Here is a 23114-nt window from a genome sequence, read left to right as displayed (position 1 = left end):
GACACAGTAACATGGGGATTACGTTCAAAAGCAATTTGCTTTAAGACGTTTTTAAGGATTTCTGGTGTGTGCAAATGTTCTCTCTCTCTTTTTTAAATATCCCCATATGTAAATCAAGGCAAGTTTATTGAGATCATCTTCATAATTCTAACTAGTGGCATTTGTGTGTGGAGGGCGTTTCAGAGATTTAAGAGGAAAATAACAATAAGAATAATATAAATAATGATGATAATGATACTGCAGGACTACTATTAACTACTAGCAAGAGTGAGGGGTTTTTTGGGGGGGAGTGGGGCTAGGGGGTAGGGTTCTCTATTCTCATTCTACTTATTGATTATTGAGTTTGGTCAATTCTGTTCTCCCAGTGGTAGATTACCAGGACTTTATTGACAAATCAGAGTTGCATGAACTCTCTTTTAGAAAATATCTCCAAGGAATGTGACTTTTTCCTTCCCTGCAAATATTGACATAATTTTTTGGGTCACTTTCACAAATGGTCACTATAATCAAAACTAATTCTACAAAATGAAATGGCTCTCCCCAACCCCAATCAAATAAATGTAGTCAGTCATTCAATAAATATTAAGCAATCAGTAGGTGCCAGGTACTGGGCTAAATTTTGGCCAAGGACTGCTTTTGGTTTTATCTCTGTATACCAAGTGCCCAGCATAGGTACTTCATACATGTTTTTTGGATTGGGGGAAAATATCCCTTCTTTCAGTTTGGTAGAGTTTGAAAGAAGATCAATTCAATTAAAAAGTTCTTTGCTGTAAATATGCTACAAGGGGAAGTCAGGGGATGTGTTCAGCAGGATACAAACATAAAATCAAATTGACTGGACTGTTAGAAAAACTGGTTCTTGAAATACAGTCAGAAGTTACTTCTTAGGGGTGTGACTTACAACTGTATGAGGGAAACTTGTTCCTTTACACCATCATTTAGTTCCTTTTGACCCTTTCACGCACTGTGGTGCCATCTACTGAATACTGTGAGCATATTATTGGGGTTCCCTATTCTTAGCACTTCTTTACAGACTAATTATGGATCACGCCCATCATAATTCCTCACAGTGAGTGAGTCTACTACTTTCCCTTTCAGGGGCATTGATTCAAGCCCAAGTTATGTCTACTTGTATAACAGCCAGAGAAATTCAGCCCAGAGAGTTAGAAAACACGAAGGAAGAATATTCCTATCCATCTAAGATTCTTTGGTTGAAAGAACTTTTTCTCAAAGTTATGAAGGTTTGAAAATGTGACCAAAAGGTGTGGCTTGACAGACTAATTTAGCATCATTTGCCATCTTTTAGGGCCAGCATCAAGCCCCTGAGCTTTCAATACTTCGGAAAATTAAAGTGACACAGGAAAAACTCCAATTGAGACCACCATTGTGGGTATTTGCTTCAAGTAAATCACATCTTCACCTTTGATTGTGTCCAATCGCACGTCAGCATCAAAAACTTCATAGTATCATGCTATGGATTTTTATTTTCTGCATTTGAAATCTAATAAGGGAGAGAGGAATGTCCAGAGAACTGGACAGAGCATCAAGTTTAATATAACAGTGATGTTGACTGTACTTGCTAGAGAAGAAAGAGTACTGAGGAAGGAGGGAAGGGTCATTATTTTATTGTTTGGCCATTTGCACACATATCTGAGACACAAACATCAGCCTTGCATGAAATTTTTTCACTTATTTGGATCAGTGACTATGTAGTCCATCTAACCAAATAAAATGGGCAGGCATAAATGAATTGTGTTCTCTATTAATTTATTTGTACATATGTACATACATATCTATCTATCTATTATCTCTGGCATTTAGCACAGTAGCTGGCACCTAATCAAACTTTAATAAATTCTTCTTAATTGATTGATTAATCATGGAGAAAATACACAAATCATTGTGATTACAGATCTATTACAGTATTAGAATATACCAACCAAAACGACCCAGTAGGAGATGCTTTTTGGGAATAGATATGGGCCCTCCCAAGGGTGCCTATGTCACATCAGAAATAAAAGCCAAATTACTTCTATGCAGTGTGAGAAGGACACAAAGAAAGCAAAATTTCTGTTGGATATATTCCCTCCTGCATCTCTCTCTATTTTGTTTATATCTTCCTTAAAATAAATCTTAGCTAAAATGTGAAGCTCTCTTTCCTCGACTCTTTAGATCCACATTAAAGAGGACTGTGTTAATTGAAATACTTCCAAAATTCAGCAGTAAATGTCATGTTACAGAGTAAGGAAGGACATTTTACTTACTTTGTGTGTTAAAAAGTCTGGCATTACAGAATAGACAATAACAAAAAAACAGGTGACTTTATCATCACGTTTTTGGACAAATGCTTGGCAATTTAAGGCATTAAAGATACAGATATTTATGTGTCTCAAACTATACAGCAAAGTTTGGAATGACTATGACTCAAATCCCTGTCAACATATAGCTGATCCCGAATAAGAGCTGCATGAGAGATTTTTAACCTTTTTTTAAATTTTGATTTTTAACCTTTTGTTGGTATATATATATATATATATATATATATATACATATATACATATATGTGTGTGTGTGTCATGGACCCCTTTAGCAGCCTGCTAAAGCCTATAGAAACATTATCAGAATTACATTTTTAAATGCATAAAATAAAATACATGGGATTACAAAGGAAATCAATTATATTGAAATTAAAATGTGATTACCTCCCCTCCCACCCCCATCCAAGTTTGTTCATCTCTTGATGAACATCTCCATTGATGCCTTGATAGTCTATTGACCCCAGGATAAGAATCCCTGCTCTGGGAGACTATTAGGGAAAGGGACCAGTCCTGTGAGTTCATTATAGGGAATTGTTGGTGATGAAACTCCTACCAATGTAGTACCAATTTATAGTCTTAGATGCCTAGAGAACTGAGAAGAAATTGAGCAACTTTCCCAGAACCCCAGAACAAGTATGTATCACAAACACAACTTAAATCCAGGTCCTTCTGACTCTGAGGCCTACTCTATCCACTATTTCAAGACATTTGAAAAAAAAAAAATCATGTAGCCAATATATCCTTGACTACGTGAATTTTGTTAAATATTTATGTTGTGATTTTAAGAACCTCATTTATTGCTTCTTTCATTCTATTTACAGTGGTGCCAGGGATGTATGGGAGTACCAAAGGGACCACTTGAATCAATATGGAAGCCATGATCTCCTTCCCATCTCCTAGCCAGAGCATCCCCTCTCAGGACAATGGTTCCCTTTGCCTGTTTCCAGGGTTGTGAGACAGAGGACATTCTAGGCAGTGTGACTGATGAACATAGTTAGACAAGAAACCCACCCTTCCTCCTTAGCTGCTACCTGGAGTCAGTGGAGTTACCACGCCTTTGTCCCGGGGATGTGGACTACGATTAGAGAACCTCGAGTCCCCTCCCCCGCCCCCCTTCCGCCAACTAACCTTTCATTGTTCTCAGGTGTGGGGACAGGTGTTCGAAGAGCTTTGCACTGGTACTCCCTAGCTTCTTCACCACCCATTCCCCCAGTTCAGGGCTTCTTAAACTTTTTCCACTCACGCAGCGCTTCTTAAACTGCGGGTCGCGACCCCATATGGGGTCACGACCCACTTAATGCACATCCTCCACCCTCCAAACAAAGCAAGAGAGAAGCAAAACAGCCTATCTCTTCTCGGCTAGCTCCCTTAATCTTTCTTCCCGACTCCTCAATGACTCCTTGGCTCTCCAAAGAACTTAATGGGATCGTCTAATGCTAGTTCAAAGATCCCAGGTTACTTAGTTCAGCCAAATCCATGGCCCGGTTTCTTCTCAACACTGTTATCTTTTTAACCTGTAGACTCTGGACAGGCCAAGCATAACCTCCTTCATCTATTCCTCCCTGTTCCCAGTAAAATCTTGGGGGAGCCCCCTCAAACGCCGTCCTGCCATTCAGAGCAGTGTGTGTGTGTGTGTGTGTGTGTGTGTGTGTGTGTGTGTGTGCCATTCAGAGCAGTGCGTGTGTGTGTGTGTGCCATTCAGAGCAGTGTGTGTGCGCGGCCGGGTCAATGTAGCACATCTGATCCTGCCTCTCCCCCTTCCTCTTCTCGCTGTCCCTGTCCCCCTCCTCTTTTTCCCCCTTTTCCTCCCCTGTAGATGAGCCGCGAACAAGTAGAGCAGTAGCAGTTCCTCAGTACAGAGGCTCCTTGCAAAACTCCTGGGGCTCCTGCCCTCTTCTGCAATTCCTTTCATTCCCCAAGTGCTTGAACCATACAGACGCCCTCCCTATCCCCCTCCCATTTCTTCTTGGGGGTTTGGAAAAGGGAGGGAAGTCTGGGCGGGGGTGTGTGTGGGGGGAATAGGTGGGCTGGGCCAGCCTGGAGTAGTGACTCTCAGTCAAAGGGATGGAGGGCGGGCTCGGGGCTGCCAGGAGACGCGTTTGATTGGATTCTGACCTGCAGTCCGCTTGTCAGTTTTGCCTTGTGGGGGTCAGGGGGTGGGAGGAGGGAGTGGAGGGGGCTGCTTGGTGCCTCTCGGCCAGCCCTCTGACGGGATGAAGCGTTTAGGGGCATGCAGTGCTCTTCGTTTTGATTAAAGCCCCTCGTCTGCCTTCAGTCTGAAGGCTGGGCACCGAGGAGGACGGATCAGAGGGACCTGACCTAGCTTGGCCATTCATTGGAGAGGGAGAAGTAAAAGCAAAGAGACAGACAAGGAAAAAACTACCACCACCAACTAGCACCCCCCCTCTCAATTTTTTTGATTTTTTTTTTCTCCCTCCCTGATGGCTGTGTAGCAATCATCCCTTGGGGATAGGTGGAAGGGACGAAGTGGATAGAAGATTGCAGCTTCGTGGGTGCCGGTTACAGTTGTGGACCCTGACTGATCCTGGAGATGGAGCGTTGGTCCACAAGGTGGAAAACGAAAAGGTGGCTTTGGGACTCCACGATAACCACCTTCGTCGTGATAACTTTCATCTTCCAAGCTGCAGAGGTCAGAGGAGGTAAGAGACGAAGGGAATTTGGGGGGAGGGGTGGGTTATGGCTCTTTATTCCTCTCCTCAAATTGAGCCAAAGCCTGTAGCTGCTGCCCAGTTAAGTGGAGAGTTGGGGCTGGAGGACATCAGATGGGATGGGGGGTGGGGGGAGGGAAGGGGAGTACAGGAGAAAGGAACAGTATAGAGCCAAGAAAGAACTGTCAGACAACCAGCCGGGATGCTACTTGCTTTACTTTTCAGCCCAGCTGTCTCCCTCTAGGATGACCATCCCACAAATCTCTAGGTGCCTTGAAAGGCAGAGAGACTGCCTCAGGGACGCAACACAGTTGGGTGAAACTTTTATTTCAGGACGTGTTCCTTTGAATATTTTGACGCAGGTTCACATCGAAGAAAATTTAAAATAAAACGTGTGTGTGTGTGTGTGTGTGTGTGTGTGTGAAAGACAGAGAGGGAGAGAGAGAGAGAGAGAGAGAGAGAGAGAGAGAGAGAGGGACTGACTTTAGATTGGACCTTGACAACTTTACCTGTCTCGAACAAAGTAAGGAAAAAGTGTTGCCGTTTGCTGATGTGAGACAGGTGGAGACTGGAGTCAGGCGTCTCCAGATTCAGGAAACTGACAGTTAGTGAAAACCTAAGTGGAAATTATTTTAAAAGATTCATGTTAGAAAGGATTTCTTAAAACAACCAAAACTTAAGGTGCCAAACAGAGTAGTGCCCACTCAAAAACTTTATGATCCTCTTCCCTCTTGTATTAAGTAGACTATCACCCTCATACTCATAATTCCCCAATATTGGACGTGCACTTCTCCCTGAAAATGATGAAAATCAGAAGGAAATTGGGGCTAGGGGTGAGGGAGCGGGGGGGAAGCATGAGTGGATAGTGAAGGGGAGGGGGTACACTAGGATGGTGAGGGGGAGGAGGAGAGGTAGGAGGGAAAGTTCCTACGTGGCAAAACCAACAATTCAGTGACAGGACCTACTCAGAACACTTCAGCCTTGTCTATGCAGAAGGAAGCGAGAGCTATGTCCCTCCCCCTCACTCGCCCGCCCCCTCCCCAGCTCCCCGCCTTTTCCCTGGCAGGAGTGGTCCGTTAGGTGTCCTTGGACGTGGCTAGCAGGGTTCAGTTCCTCATGTGGACTTAAGTGAGAACTGAACCCAGTAGAGAACAGATAGCAGAGAGCAATCCCAATTTTTTTTGGGGGGTGGGAGAAAGATCCTGAGAAGGATGGAAGGATGAGGAGGGAGAAGGATGAGCCGGGAGGTCTGCCCTTGCCCACTTTCCTGGAGGAGGGAGAAGCACGTGTAGGAGCCCCAGTTTAAACCCAGGTTACAGGGCTCCAGCAGAAACCTGGGATCCTGGCCGAGGGTCTTGGCTGTAATAATGTTGCGCTCCCACAAGCAATGCCCAGCTGGTGGGCTCCTGGAGATGCCCCGTCTGCACTCCGTAAAACAGGGGTGAAATGGAGCTCAGCATTTGTATGTGTGTGCATCTATACACACACACATACACATATGCATACATATATGCATGCACATACATTCATACATGAACCCATGATCTGGTTTATTGCCTTCGACTTCACTCGGTTACTATGCAGTGCTGTGTATCACTCCTCTGGAGTTAAAGATATTGGGCTTTGGTGAATCAAGCTTTTGGCCAGCTAGAGATACTTGGGATCTTCCAAAGGAATTTTACAAAGAGTGAAGAGACTTCCTCCATCATCGTGCCACATTTTCAGCAAAAAACGTAATGGAGAAAATTTTAGCAGCTCGGACCGTCAAAGTTTCCTTTGGGTTGTTGCTTTCTGTACCTGGTCATTAGTTGGATACCATCAAAGCAGTTAGCAGCTCTGCCCCCTGCTGGTTTTATTTACCAATTAGGGTCGAGGTGTCTACTGTAAATGAGTTCTCACTAAATCAGTCTAAGGAGGATGATACTGGAGAATATAGGACTTAACTCAACTAAGGCATTCAGGACAGATCTTTTACCTCCCACTCCCCATCCCAACATGTGGCCTAGGATACCACAAATTACAGCCTTTGATTAAAAAGAAAGATTTCATGAAAGCAAGCTACCAAGTCTTTTTTCCCTGTAAAAGCATAACTGAAACATAAGCTTTGGCCACATCTTTGTGTGAATTCAGGGACAGTTAAACTGAAGACACATGTGCTTATTTATTCTATTTAGACTTCATTTTCTTTGTCAAGTTCTAAGATTAGAATGAAAATTAGTTTTTCAAAGTTCTCTTTTATCTTCCCCACTCCCACCCCTTTCCCTATTTACATATTTACAGAAGCACACCTTCTGCCTACAATCTCAGTAAGGAATTTATTAAAAGGGAGGGGAAACTTTCCTGTCTTTACAAAGCAGATAAATTCAAGAAATAGAAAATTACAGGGTTGAGATTTAGTGGGCTTTCTATCTGTCACTCGATGAAATGTCTTGAAGTTAACATAATAGTTTAGTGGTTTTTTGCATGACTTTTCTATTCATTTTTCAGAGTTACTAGTTACTAATTGCCTAAAATAGTACATGTACTTTATACTTACCTAGTCATAATCTCTTAGTCAGACATCCTTTTTTTAAAACAAATATTCAAAGATAACAGAAAGTAGCTATTAATGTCTGAACCACATTTACCAAATAAATAGGAATGAAAAAGTAAACCACTGTTGGTGAAAGGATAGACACCCTAGTGGGCAATGCTAATGTTAGCTTTTGGGTTTTGAGCTCAAGTCAAAATGGTAGAATTGTACACCAACTTTTAATAGAAACACTGTGACAGCATCATTGTATGGAACCTGGTAGCTAAACTTTAGAACAGTGAGTACCTTCTTATAACTTGTAATGCCCTCTTTTTAAACTGTTGCATTGTTTTCTCTTTTATATTAAAAAAAAACATTTAGAAGAGTTCCCTGTGTAAGAGAAAGAATTGGTTTTTTAAAAATGTTCCTTAGGAACCCAAGGTTCCTTACAGTATGGTAGAAAGGTCTGGGGAAAAGAGATGGATGGGGAATGCATGATACAGAGTTAACAATTTTAGTTCTAATTTACTCATTACTAATTCTTTTACTTCATAATTCCTTATTCCATCATTTTTAGGGATTTTTTTAACATGACCATATGTACTTTTAGAATATTAATGTCCTTCCTGGTATTTACTTGTATCAATGGCCAGTTGTTTTTTTTTATTTTTTTGGTAAAGCAATGTAGGTGAAGTAACAGTAATGATTCATGAATTCCACACACACACACACACACACACACACACACACACACACACAATTTTTTTTAGTCATTCTTATGTTCCTGTATGTATTGGGGATATGTGTGTTCTTTTTAGAAAATGTGAAATTTTGTTCATGTTTTTCAATTGAATCTAGTCTATACTTTTAAAATAATATATGAGTGGGTTTTATATTTATTATATCATTCTTTATGTCAAGTTAGACTATTTCATCTTTCATATATCTTAGAGTTAAATTTATTATCTAGTAGTAATGGAAAATAGTGAGGCTGAGTCAGTTCCTTGTCTATTAGAATGATAATGTTCAGAGGTTAGATAGTTATGAACTGTAACTCATTAAAATGAAACAAAAATGAAGAGCTAAGCTTATCAAATTTATAGGAATTTTCTCCCCTCCCAAGTGTATGCATAAATCTTAATAGTCCCTACTGAAGATTTTTTTGAGTCCCAAGGATCAGCAGGTGAAATGGTCCTGTCTTCTTCAGGATATATATCTAGATATATCTATATCTATATCTCTCTATATATAGAGATATAGATATCTCTCTCTAACTGTATACACACATATACATATATATATACACAGACATATACACACATATATACACATGTATGTATATACACACATATATTCATATTCTGATCTTGCTAAGAGAGCTTCAGGAGTTTGCTTAAAAGAATGAAGTTAAGATTATGATCATACTTCAAACTATCAATGCCATATATACTAGAGGATATTCATACTGACTCTTTCCCAATATTTTTTTTCCAAACCAAAAATTTGCAAGGTCTTATTATAGCAGAGAAATGAAGCCAAATTGGCTGCCTGTTTGAAGAATCTTTCTGCATAGTCATATATGTTAAGTTCAGTGGTATGCATATAGGGTAAATGTGACATAGGTCATTTTACCCTAAAATGTCCTGTCAATGAGCTCTTAAGCTAAATATTTGCAGTCTGACATGACTCATTATTTAATACCTTAGTATTTAATTTTAGATTAAGTAAAAGCCACAAATACTTACTGAGAATCTACTATATGCAAAGCACCATGAATACTTTTAAATAAATGTTGTACAAAATGAGTGTTGAGAAAAATATGAAATTTAATAAACATAAATTATATATAAATATATTCATACACATTGGTTAGAAATTATTTTATTAACTTTGGTGAAATAGTTTGATTCCAGCATGGCTACAGTTAAAATAGAAAAAAACCACAACATTGTTGCAGCTAAGCTATCCCTAAAATACACTGAGGCAAACATGACTCCTTTTCAGATTGGGGGTTAGGATTTCTATCTGCCAAAAAGGACTAAAAAGTTGGCTTTCTTTTCTCAGGAAAGCTCCCTTCTTTTCTGAAGAAAAAAAAATCCTCTTAACCCTGGTTAATTTACTGAGGCGCTGCCTAGTTAGTGATAATGAGCTCACTCAAATTAAATCAAGTTTGTGAAACATGGGCTGTGCTGTAAAAAGCAGAGTCTTTCAAAGAGAAAAGAGATTTGCCTTTTGGATGTTGAGATGAGAAAATGAGCTTTTTTTTTTTTTTCCATTGGCTTAGTTAAATGCAGATGAGTATCCAAAAACTATTAGAAATCAGGTTTTAAACACTGAGTTGAAATGTGCAATTTAATGAAAAGGTTTGATTCATTCAGAGATTAAATATTTTTAAATGCAAAAAGGCTAAATAGCCCGATGCCTATATTGTACAGATGAGGAAGCGGTATGAGAGAGTGTGAAACTAAGAGTTAGACTTAGATTCATTTCCACCCTCAAGCACCTATTACTTGTGGGGCTTTGGGAAAGTCATTTAACTTCTCCTGTCCAGGTGGTTCAGTGGACTTGGAGTCAGGAAGAACTAAGTTGGATCCTGGTCTCAGACACTTACTGAGTGTCCCTGGGAAAGTCTCTTAATTTCTGTCTGCCTCAGTTTCCTCATCTATAAAATGGGAATAATAATAGCACCTATCTCCCTTGATTGTAAGGATAAAATGAAATATTTGTAAAGTGCTTTGCAAACCCTAAAATAGTATATGTTCTATTATTAGTTACTGTTATTATTATTATTATCATTATACTATTTCCTCTATCAAATGATGGGGTTAGTTTTAATGACTTGTAAGGCCCCTTCTAGTTATAATGAAATTTGGGAAGATAAGTCTATTAGCATTATTTTTATGATTTACATAAAAAAGGACTGAGGTTTAAATCTCAGGTCTACCATGTGACACCTGTGGTACTTTAGGCAAATTACTGGATATCTCTGGTCTCATTTTCTTCCTCTATAAAATGAGGAGATTGGATTTGAAGATAGACAGCTAGGTGAAACAAAAAATCTGAGCCTGAAGTCAGGAAGACCTGAAATGGATTCTAGCCTCCTGAACTTACTAGTTATGTAGTCTTGGGTAAGTCACTTAACCTCTTCCTGCCTCAATTTCCTCAAATTTAAAATGGGGATAATAATAGCACCTACTCCTCAAGGTTGTTGTAAGGATCAAATGGGATAATATTTATAAAGCTCTTGGTATAGTGCATAGCAAATAATAGGAACTTAATAAATGCTTTCTTTTTAAAAAAAAATTAATTTTTAGGCAGTTGGGGTTAAATGACTTTCCCAGAGTCACACAGCTAGTAAGTGCCAAGTTTTGGGTCTGAGGCTGGATATGAACTCAGGTCCTCGGACTTCTGGGCTGGTGCTCTATCCACTGTACAATCTAGCTGCCCCTAACAAATGCTTTCTTAAATGACCTCTGATGTCCCTTATTGTTTTAAAGTTAGAAACTATTAGACCAATATTCAGGCTTTATGAACAATAAATATGAAAGGCCCTTGTATATACATATACATGTGTGTGTATGCATGTATGTCTATAATTTGTAATAGTTTAAGAGAGGTTCCTATTTTAAGAAGACAAATCAAGGCCCAAAATCTAGTAAAAATGTCTAACTCATGGGAACCGTAGAAATGAAGACAAAGACTATTTAAAATCATTCATATGGCTACTTTTTTCTTAATGTTATGCATATATCTATTTTGGCACAAAATAGAATTTATTGTATCTATCAATTTTTAATTTATCTATCAATGTGTTTCTGAAACATTTTGTTTATTGTTGTTGTTTAGTCATTTCAGTCTTATCCAACTCTTCATGAACCCATTTGGTGTTTTTTTGGAAAAGATACTTCTCCAGCTCATTTTACAGATGAGGAAACTGAGGCAAGCAGAATTAAATGACTTGCCTAGGGTCACACAGCTATTAAGTAGCTGAGGCCAGATTTGGACTTGGGTCTTCCTGACTCCAGGACTGGTTCTCAATCCACTGGGCCACCTAGCTGCCTGTAAAAGATTGTGCTGCAACTAAATGGAAAGTATTTTATTATATTTACCCATATATTTGCTAATAATCTTAAATTCAATACATAATATGCACAGTTAGTTTCAACACCTCTCTTACAGTTAGACTAGATGTTTAAGATGATGAATGTATTCAATTCAGTAGACATTTATTAATTGTATCTTGTGTGCAGAGCATCGTGTGAAGTACTTAGTGACATTCAAAGTTTAGATCAAGACCTGATTTATATCCTCGTGAAACTTTGTTTTATAAGGGGATAATTCACAGACATGGTACATTACATTATACTACACGTATCAGAGAGGTCTTAAATGAATTGTTATATGAGATCCAACACGGGTCAGATTCTTAGGAACTAAAGGAATCAGTCAAGGATACACGGAGGGAATGGTACGTAGGTCTACCTGTCAACTTAAGAGTTGATGGATATTTCATTTATTCAGGACTTTTTTACTTACTCTCGCTGAATAGAATGTCATGTTATTTGCAACACTGATGATGGCCAGCTTTTAATGAATGTTTCCTGTTATGGGATTTGGAGGAATTAGACTTTCATTTTTTAGTAGCGCAATATTTTAGAGGAAAAACATTTCCAAGAGCCAGTATTTCCACCGTTGGTGACTTTTCAGCTGAAAGGAACAACCTTGTTATCCTCAGAACAAAGTATAAAGTCTCAGAGGAATAACTAATGTTTATCCTTAAAGATGTTAGATACTTCAGTCATATAAAGGACCTATGATAAGTACGAAAAAAATTAAGTAGTCATCCATCATATGTATGTTAATAGCTCAGTAAGGGGCAGAATTCCAGAAGAGAAGGAAATGATGATAATCATTGTCATCAAGATCACTTCATAATTGTATTCCCAATACATTTAATAAGTGCTTGTTGACTGTCAGATAGTAATGATAACAACAATAATAACTGGCATTTCTATAGTCCTTTTAAAATTTGAAAAGAACTTTGAATAATAATCTTTTTTTTCCTCATGATGCCTCCCTGAAGTAGGTATTACTTGTTTTATTTTTTCCCATTTTATGGATGGGGAAACTGAAGCATAGTGAGGCTAAGTGACTTACTTGCCCAAGGTAATGTAGTCCCATAAGTTTCAAAGCAGGATTCAAACCTAGATCTCTGTTAGTTACACACCTAATGATCTTTCAACTATGAAGGGCCCTGGGGGGAATCCAGGGGCTACATGGGACATAAGCTAATAGCCACTTTGCAAGTTGGCTTTCATTTTTAGTCTTGCCCTTCACTCATTTCCTATTGGGGAAACATGACCTGATGTAGGGAGTGGTGAGAGGAAGTGACACTTTTCATTTTGACCACAGCGTTCTGTTCCTTAGGTAAAAAAAAGTATATGCAGAAGTTCTAAAGAGATGCTGCGTTCCCTCCGTCCTCTTATACAGAATGGCAAAACTTTAGAACTCCCTGTTAGTGGACAGCTAAAAGTACATCAAATAGCAGCCCAAAGTTGAGATATTTTCTTCTAATTTTAACTTATGATTTCATCCAATCCTTAGTGTTTTCGAAAGCTTCTTGCTGTTTTGGAATGCATCTGAATTACAACTTCATGAACAATCAGCTTTAAAGATATTTATTCCACCTACATGCAAACCACGACAACTCTGACTATCTTGTAGCATAATTAAATCTCCACTTCTCTAACCCTCTGCTTTTAACAGTGACAGAACTCAACACAGTTATTAGAAAAAGAAAGGAAAAAAATTAAAAGACTAATATCTGCTGTTTCTCAGGTGAAGTCTTTGGCCTACTACTTCTTTTGGCTAGTGCTTCTTTTGCCATTGGCTGATTACCAGACTTGGTGTTATCTAGTAAACTAAACTCTTTGCTTGCTGTGCATGGAATTAGAGACAGTGCCATTAATTTAAGAGAAAGAGCACAGAGAAAAGAAAGGTTATCATATTTCACAGTAAGAGACCTGCTTAAATGTGACTGGACAATTGAGAACTAAAACAAACCTGTGTAAAAGTACTTTAGCACAATCATCTTTTGCAGTCCTTTCAAACCCTCCTTTTTTTTTCCTTAAAAAAGTATTTCTTTCTTATTTTGACCAAATTTCATTGCTTTTGAATGGCTTTGTACAGTACAGGCAAATGAAGGTGTCTATTCATAAAACTTGTACAGTACAGAGAGTGTCAGAGGAAGCTTCCTCTGTCTGGCTAGTAAACTGACATCCGGACTTGAATGATCCTTGAGCTCTGAGAGGTAGTTAGAATTCTTGCCATATGCATTTTGTATTGGAATGATGACCAGAAGAGTACCAGTCACATCCAGTGGCGGAACAGACAAAATATTCTTTCTGTATCCAGATGTTACAGAGAAGAGAAAGCTCTGGGTATTAACACAGTGTGTGGCCTTATCCTCATCCCCTTTCCCTGCTTAATGAAGTTCCTCTATCCAAATAAATTTACTGTTTCAAGACTGGCTGACACTTTTAACTTTGTGAGATAATGCTGGCTCTAGTTTATCTACTTCAAAGAAAGGAGAACAAATCAGTAGTAGTTCATGCCTCTCTAGTCACTAGGCAGCTGGCTGGCTGCCTTTTCCCTTCTCCTACCAGTCAAATGTCCACCCAGGTGACATCTAGTTAATGTGGAGTAGGGAAAGATGGAATGCTAAGAACACCTTCATCATGATCCCCTTAGAAGGATCTATATTCAATTCTTTTCTTTTTCTTCATCCATTCTTTTTTTTTTTTTTGGTGAGGCAATCAGGGTTAAGTGACTTGCCCAGGGTCACACAGCTAGTCAAGTGTCAAGTGTCTGAGGTCAGATTTGAACTCAGGTCCTCCTGACTTCAAGGCTGGAGCTCTGTGTACTGCACCACCTAGCTGCCCCCATTCATTCTTTCTTTAAAGAAAGATTAGAGATAGAATCCCTCTAGCTTTCTTCATCTGGAAAATAGTTTTTTTTTTTCCATAAAGCATTGACTACTCTTTACTGGATGGCCTTTTAAGTGTTTGTTTTGCTAAAAGGTAGTAAATGAAAAGAAGAAAAGCAATAATACAAAACCAAAAAAAAAACTGTGGATAATATGACAAATAAATGACAAATCAAGATCAATAAATGACTAATTTAAAATTATTAAAGTTAATTCAAAGACTATAAAATATATAAATATGTGAGTAATAATGGGCTAGATTTGTCTCGTATGTATATATACATACATATATATGTGTATGTGTATATATGCATATGTATACACACGTGTGTGAGAGTACTGGTATATAATAAATTGGGCTTGGAATCAGAAAGACTACTTGGAATCAAATACTATCTCTAACACTAGTCCTGTGACCTTGATCAAGTCATTTATTTATCCTAAAGATACCTGCCAGCTCCCTAAAACTTATCTATTAAATCAGAAAACCCAGAAAAATTTTGACAATTACTACCTGTGAGATCTTGGGCAAGATATTTAACTTTTTTAGGTTTCATGTTCCTCATTTGTAAAGTATGGTACAGAGAAAAGAATTCTGCTTCAAAGTCAGATAACCCAGGTTCAAATTCTTCCCTTCTTAACTCATTTAGCCTTCTGGTGACTCAATTTCTTCACCTGTAAAATAAATAGACTGGACTAAGTGGCTTTTGACGTCTCTTTCAGTTCTAGATCTATTATTCTATGGAAGTATTGAATTAATGACCTTTAAGGTCCCATCAAACTCTAAAACTATGATTCTGTCATCAAAGATGGCAGAAATCTTCATTGGTAGATGGAACTCCCAGAGCAAGATTATCTCAGGCTGAGGCAATCAGATTTATCATGTATAAATGTGACTATTTTCATTTATGTTACTGTGTTATGTAATCATAGTAATATAATCAAAGAGAATTAGGTAGTGTAATGGATAGAGCACTGAACTTGGAGTTGGGAAGAACTGAGTTCAAATCTTGCCTCAGGTACTTGCTAACTTGTGTGACCCTGGGTTTATCTCTCAGTCCATTTCTTCATATATAAAATGGGAATAATAATAGTATCTATCCCACAGAGTTTTGCGGACCAAATACGATAAACACATGTTAAACACTTTGCAAACCTTAAAGCATTACATAAATGCTATTTGTTGTTGTTATTATTATTATTTTAATAATATGATGCTCTAAGGTTTGCAAAGTGCTTTATTTACATCATTCCATTTGCTATTCAAAGTTATATGTTAATCTTTATATATGCTATATATATTTTAACTTTAACACGTACTAATAATATATAATATAAATCTTGAGAAGCATTGTATTATCATAGACAACCATGGAGTCAGAAAGATCTGATTTTAAGAACTGCTGCTAGCATGTACTGACTTTGTGACCCTGAGCAAGGCAATTTTTAACCTCTCCTTTAACCTTATGCATTTTCAAGAGCTAGTATTTCTCTCAGTGCTTATTATGCAATACTCGATAAGGAAATCAAGATATTGAGATTCAAAGTGATCTGCTTAGGTACAAATTATGTGATAGAGACAATAACATCACACTAGGATGCCTTAAAAGGATTAGTTTATGTATAATGAATGGTGATGACATACATATGTATTTGTCTTCAATCATACTCACTGGCATTTTAAGTAAACCACAGTCAGATTGTATATTATTTTCAATATTATGGTGAAATCAATAATGATACTGAGATTTAAAAATATATATAAGTAAATGTCATGATACTTTTTCACACAATAATTGTATGTTATCTTAAAGGCCTACAATTGATTCCTTAAGTCACCTATGATCAGACATCACAACAACTACCCTAGGACCACCACCCACATGTAGAATTATGAAAGGGACATATATGTCCTCTTGTGGCATTGCTATGGACTGATACCTTTATTTTTCTCTAAATGTTCACAACTTTGAATATTGCAGTAATGGTATCACCTACTCCTTTGGAAAGGAACTATAATATACTAAGCCACCAGAAAAAAAATACATGAGTTTTTCTTAAGTTTTATCTCTGATACTTATTGTCTTAGTCAAATCACTGAATCTTACATAACTCATCTTTAAAATTGGAATAATGTGCCTATTTTAAGGAATGGTGTGAGGAACAAACAGGTAGTCAGGAATGAATTCAGAGCAGCTCTTCAATTTACTCTCTATCTGTGGTTCTTTACCTTTTTATGTGAATTGTAGCTGCCATTCAGATGCATATATTATTTCCCTTGGCCATGAAAATATGACCAACCACATCCAGCCAGGCTAGTGCAGTCAAAAAAAAAGTGTATCTGGTAACATGAGTTTGAATCCCAGTTCTGCTACTTGTAAGACATGGGCCAAGTCATTTAACTGCTTTGGATCTGTTTCCCCATCTGTGATATAAAGAGGGGAAAGGAATGAAACAATGGGGCAGCTAGGTGGCCCAGTAGACAGAGCATCGGCCCTGGAGTCAGGAGGACCTGAGTTCAAATCTGGCCTCAGACACATAACACTTACAAGCTGTGTGACCCTGGGCAAGTCACTTAACCTCATTGCCCAGAAAGAAAAAGAAGAAGAAAGGAATGAAACAAACATTTATTGGACACCTACTATGTGCCAGACACTCTAAAGTGCTTTACAAATATTTCATTTGATCCTCACAACAACCCTAGGAGGTAGATACAAGTATTATCTCCATTTTACAAATGAAAAAACTGAAGCAGACTGATGTTAAGTGACTTTCTCAGGCTCACAGACTGGTAAGTGTCCAAGACTGGATTTGAACTTAGGTCTTCCTGACTCCAGTTCTAGCACTCTGTCATCCACTCTACTGCTATCATTATCATTCTCTCTCTCTCTGTCTCTCTGTCTCTCTGTCTCTGTCTCTGTCTCTCTGTCTCTCATAGATTGATATAGATACACACACATACCACTCATACATGAGGGGGTAGCACTTGATGACCTTTGTAAAAGGTACTGTTTGTGGAAAAAAAGTTTTGTAAAAGTGCTTAGCACAGTGCTTGACACATAGGCTCTATATAAATGTTTATTCCCTTCCTTATAATGTCTCTTCCAGCTATAAATCAATAATCTATGATCCTGTCATCCCTTTCAGCTAGAAATTCTATGAATTGTAATATGCTGAACCTGACAATATGGCAGATTTAGTCAAAGTTGGTATACATACACACATATGATGCAGGAAATCTTGGCTATTGCATTGTGTCTTTCAAAATCAATTCTCTGGGGAGCTTGGGCAGCTCTGCTGTGAAATATATGTAACTATATGGTGGAAGATAATTGCTTAACAACTGGGCAGGCATTATCTCGCAGTGAGGTTGAGGTTGGAATTCTTGTGAGGTCAATATAGGCTTCTTCACTGCTAGAGGGGAAATGCCAATGCTGAGAGTGTGGTAGCAGCTGAGCAGAATGGAAACTGCATTAAGAGCAGTAGCCCAAAACAGATGGTACAGATGATAGAAGAATCAGAATTTGGAAACTAAACAACAGAAGGCCCAGACAGTCATGCTTGGAGATAGGTTGTCAAATGAAGAAATTCCTATCTTTGGGGGTTTTTTGATTGAGGTATGGAGTGTGCCTCCAAACTACCTAGATGGTAAGCTCCTTGAAGGCAGGTAGCATTTTTGTTTTTACTTTTCATCCCCATCCCTTAACACATTGCCTGTCATTTTTTAATCAATAAATACTTGTTTGTTGTTGAATTGATTGAAGTTTTATAGGAGGGAACACCCTAACAGGAATTGAGACTTGGATATTAATCTAATCGTGATATCTTGTGTGGACTATAAAATCAGAAGTTTTATATAGTGAATTTGGTGCTTCATCAAGGAATACAAATAAACAACATCTCTCTAGTTCTCTTGGCTCTACTAAAGCCCAACTCTTATACCTAGTAATCATGGCAAGTGACCCCAGATTCTCTAAAGCTATGCTAACAGAGCAAAGCTATGACAGGTTTTACCAGGCTAGAAAGGCATAAAGTATTGGCATAATGATGGATTGTGCATTTGTTGTCTGAGGACCAGCATAGGAAGCTTATTACCAGGAAAGAGGTGATAAATCATTTAGTAACAATTATTCTCAAAAACAACAACATATACACTAAGTTGTAAAGGAACTTCAGTGAATGCTTACCCATGCTGACCAAAAAAGGCCAACGTCTTCCATTGCATCCAGAGCAATCTACAGTTGTCCTGATCTATATCTTGCCACTGGACCCAGAAGAAACTCCCAGTGAGGAAAATTCTTCTGCCAAGGCAGGTGTGAATTTGTTCTGTGAGTTATAGTCTTAGAGAGTTATTTAGGGGCACTGAAAAGTTAAGGGATTTACCCAGGGTCACACAGCCAGTTTGTGTCAAAGGTACTACTTGAATCCATGTCTGTCTGACTCCAAGGCTAGCTCTCTATCCACTGTGCCTGGCTGCTTCTCTTTCATACACATACACATACAAATAGATGCATGTATTTGGGCAGTCAAGATTCACACATACATACTGTTGGACTAACTCAATGGATTGCTCATCAAAATGCATGTTGTGGTCTGGACAACAGATAAAATTAATCAATTAGTGTTTTTTTTTAACCTATGATTGGCAAGACCATCTTTTATGAAGAGCCAAGGATTTAATTGAGGAGGCAGGCCCTGTTGTACTTCTGTGCTTGATGTTGTTAATATAATAGCTTCCATAAATTATAACATCTGGAAGATCTCACCATCAAAATATCAAAAATATTTGTTTCTGATGAATGATATCACATTGGGCCCTGTTCTCCATTTATATTACTTGACAATACAGAACTATATGTTGTAGGGATAAAGCCCTTTCTTCCAATATCCCAGGGTTAGTAGTATTATTATTAACATTTACTATATAGCCTCTTTTCTCTACTTCCATGGATTTTTGTTGTGAATGATTTCCCAGTATAGAATTTAGAACATTTTGTCATTAATCAATAGATTAGGTGAACTTTAAGGACTTTTCTGATTCTAAAACTGATTCTGTGAATAGCAACAGTTCACATATTTGGATAAAGAGTTTCTGAAAATAAGGATTTGTTTTTATAATTAAAATCAAATGGAGAATTATAGATGTGATTTAGATAGCTAAAGAGAAAAAGAGAGCATTTCTGCCTTATCTGGCATGTTTTAAGAATAAATTTTTCCATTTGATTCAATTCTCCACATTACATGTGTGGACACCACTGCTGTGTCTTAGGTCCTAACTACTAGAGCCTTAGGCACATTAATTTAAAGAAGAACACTCCATGAGTCACTCATCTACTGTCCTAGCATTACTTGAGACTGAGAAGAGAAATGACACAGACTTTGGTGCTAAATTCCAAAAACAGCTTTGCTACTCCCCCTTCACTGTACAATAATGAAATGGTTAGGACTTCTGGGAAGAAGATGGGGGTGTGGAGTTAGAGCTCAGGGACAGGAAGACAACTGTAGGAGATTGGAATCTGCCCAGAAACTACATGAGGGTGTCTATTTTCAAAGACAGTTTATTTAATGTCCCTAACTCAAAGGCTTTAGTGTAGGACACAGGGGCATGTGGCCCTTTCTAGACCACGAAACAGATCAGAATAAGAATAATTAAAAGTCAAATTGCAGGGGTGCATCGTAATTGATTGTAATGATAGTAAAAGTTTTCTTGTCATTACTCCAATAGCATATGTAACTATAACATTGATTTCTCACATAATCAAGTACACATTTGATGCATATTGGTGATTTTATTTCCACCAATGTACAAAAGACAGGCCCTTTAGTTTTAAAACTTTTTGAGCATTTGGTTTGTTTTCTGAAACTGTACATTTTAATTGTCATAATGCCAATAAAAGGAGCACTTTGTTGAGTGAAATTAAATTCTTAAGTTTCCAAAAACCCAGGCTAATGTTTCTTCCTGAATTTTTAAGCTAAACCACAATTTAATACCAAGCATTGCTTCAATAGAGTGTGTGGTTTAATAACCAAACACTATGACGTTCTCCAAGATAGCAGTCAAAAGGCTCAATTTTGAGGAGGTCTTTTTTAAAACATTTTATTCAATAATTTATCCTTAACTGGATAAACAATAATACCATTATAGAGTAAACATTAACTTCTGATTGAAGATGCAATTTATTTAACTAACACTACTTGGAAAATACTCTGTAAGTAATAGAAGCTATGAAAAAATTCCTGTACTCTGGAATAGTCATTACCTTTTAAGTAGACTTTAAGATTGTCTGCTTAAGGCAATGTGTAAACTGTCCAATTTTTCCATTATGCACTTTCCTTTGAATACAAAGATGACACAGGGTGTGGAGGGATCTTATCAACTATACAGAAGTAAAACAACAACAACAACAACAACAACAACAACAACAACACATTCAGGAGATTAAAGCCCAAGGAAGGAAAATGGATGAATATAAAAGTATGACTTGAGACTAATCTCCTAGGATCAGGAGCTCTGAAGCTCAGAATGAGCTGACACTGAAAACTAATGTTAAGGGTGACATCAATCAATCAACAAGCATTTACTAAATGGTTCTTATGTATGAGAGGTACAGTGTTAAGTGCTGGGGCATACAAAGACAAATCTAAAATAGTCCCTGTTCTCAAGGAGCTTATATTCTAATGGGGAAGACAACGTATCAATACATGTAGAGATGGAAGGTAACCTTAGAGGGGAAGGCACTAGTTGGGACTGGGAAAGGCCTCCAGTAGAAGATGGTCTTTGACTTAATTCTTAAAGTGAGGGATTCTAGGAGGCAGAGGTGAGAAATAAGAGCATTCTGGCAAAAGCTTGGCGATAGGAGATGGAATGTGGTATGTGAGTAAAAGCAATTGGGTCATTCTGGCTAGGCTGTACAATGGATAAAAGAGAGTAATGTACAAGAATACTGGGAAGATAGAAGTGTCCTAGCTGTGAAGAGCTTGAAGTACTTGACAAAAGACTTTATAGTTGATACTTTAAGTACCAAGGAGCCAGTGGTGTTTGAGTATGAGGGAGTGAGTGGAGATTGATGATAAAGTCATACATAAGCATTAGGAAGACCATTATTCTAGCTATGTGGAGGAGGTACATTGGAGTGGAAAGAGTCATAAGGAGGGGAGACAAATTAGAAGTCTACTGCAATAGTCCAGGGAAGAAGTTATGAGGGCCTAAACTAGGGAATTATCTGTGTAGCAAAAGAATGGACAGATGTGACTGCTGTCATATTCAGTGCTCTTTGAAAGATACTGCTACTACTACTACTACTACTACTACTACAACTACCACCACCTAGCATTTATGTAACTCTTACTATGTTCCAGGTACTGTACTAAACATTTTCCAAATATTTTTATTTAAGAATGAAAATAATATAAATGTTCTCATTTGAGAATGAAAATAATTTAAATATTTTCATTTGTCCCTCATAACAGTCCTGAGAAGTAGGTGCTATTATCCTCAGTTTAGAGTTAAGGAAACTGAGGCAAATAGAGATTAATTGACTTGTCAAGAGCAACAATTCTAGTAAGCGTCTGAAGCTGGATTTAAAATCAAGTGTTCTTGACTCCAGGCTCAGTTCACTATCCACTATGTCACCTAACTGCCTATAATAATAGCTACGATCTATGTACTACTTTAAATTTTGAAGACCACTTTATAAGTATTAGCTCATTTTATCTTCATAACAGCCCTGGGTGGTAGATGCTATCGTTATCTTTACTTTATAGGTGAGGAAAATGAGGCACTGAGAGGTTAAGAGATTTGCTCAGGGCCACAAAGTTAGTAAATATCTAAGGCAGGATTTGATCTCTGGTCTTCCTGACTCTAGGTCCAACACTTTATTAACTGTGCTACCTAGCTACCAACACAGGAGAGGTATTGCCAAAAAAAAAAAAGGCAAATACTGTCTTAATTTTTTGTTTTAAAGAAACAATGGAGTCTATATGAGCTTTGATTCCTAGGAAAAATCTAGAATGCAAAATTAAAGAGATTGTTGGCAAACATCTAGAAAGGAAATGGTGAACAAGGAGCCAATAAAGCTTTATAAAGAATAGGAGATTAATCTAATTCTTTTTCTTTTTTTCTTTTTTCTTTTGTCAAAAAGGCAGGATTACTAAATTTGTAGATGAGGAGAGTAGTGTGGCTGTAGTTTGCATAGATTTTAGCAAAGATATTAATGAAGTATCTCTTACTATTCTTTTGGAGAAGATGACAAGCTATGGATTAGATAATGCAATCAGATCAATTCAGAACTGGCTGCATGGCCATTTTCAAGGAGTAATGTTAATAATTTGATGTCATTGTTACAGGAAGTCTTCAAAGAAGTACTCTCAGTGATCTGTACTTTGTGCTTTTTAAGTTTTTATCAGTGATTTGGATAAAGTTATAGATGATATACTCATGAACTTTGATGATCACACAAAGCTGAAATTGGGAAGTACATCTAAGATAGTGTATGAAAGAGTCAGGTTCCAGAAGGATCTTGATAGGTGAGCATTGGGCTTAATCTAACAATATGAAATTCATTAGGGATGAACGTAAATTCTTTGTGCTCATGAAAAAACAATCAGCTTCATATGTGTAAGATAGGTAT

General features: G+C 37.7%; 1 protein-coding gene across 1 annotated transcript in view; it reads left to right on the top strand.

Annotated features, from left to right (window-relative positions):
- Window positions 1–4869: 4869 nt before the first annotated feature.
- COL11A1 (collagen type XI alpha 1 chain) overlaps window positions 4870–23114 on the top strand; it is a 289348-nt gene continuing 271103 nt past the window's right edge. The window contains exon 1 of the mRNA XM_027868250.1: window positions 4870–4978. Within this exon, the coding sequence (XP_027724051.1) occupies window positions 4870–4978 (109 nt within the window). The remainder of the gene's footprint in view (window positions 4979–23114) is intronic.

This window comes from Vombatus ursinus, unplaced genomic scaffold, assembly GCF_900497805.2.
Source record: "Vombatus ursinus unplaced genomic scaffold, bare-nosed wombat genome assembly UNPS02014787.1, whole genome shotgun sequence".
Lineage (NCBI taxonomy): Eukaryota > Metazoa > Chordata > Mammalia > Diprotodontia > Vombatidae > Vombatus > Vombatus ursinus.
This window is presented reverse-complemented; position numbering and strand designations above follow the sequence as displayed.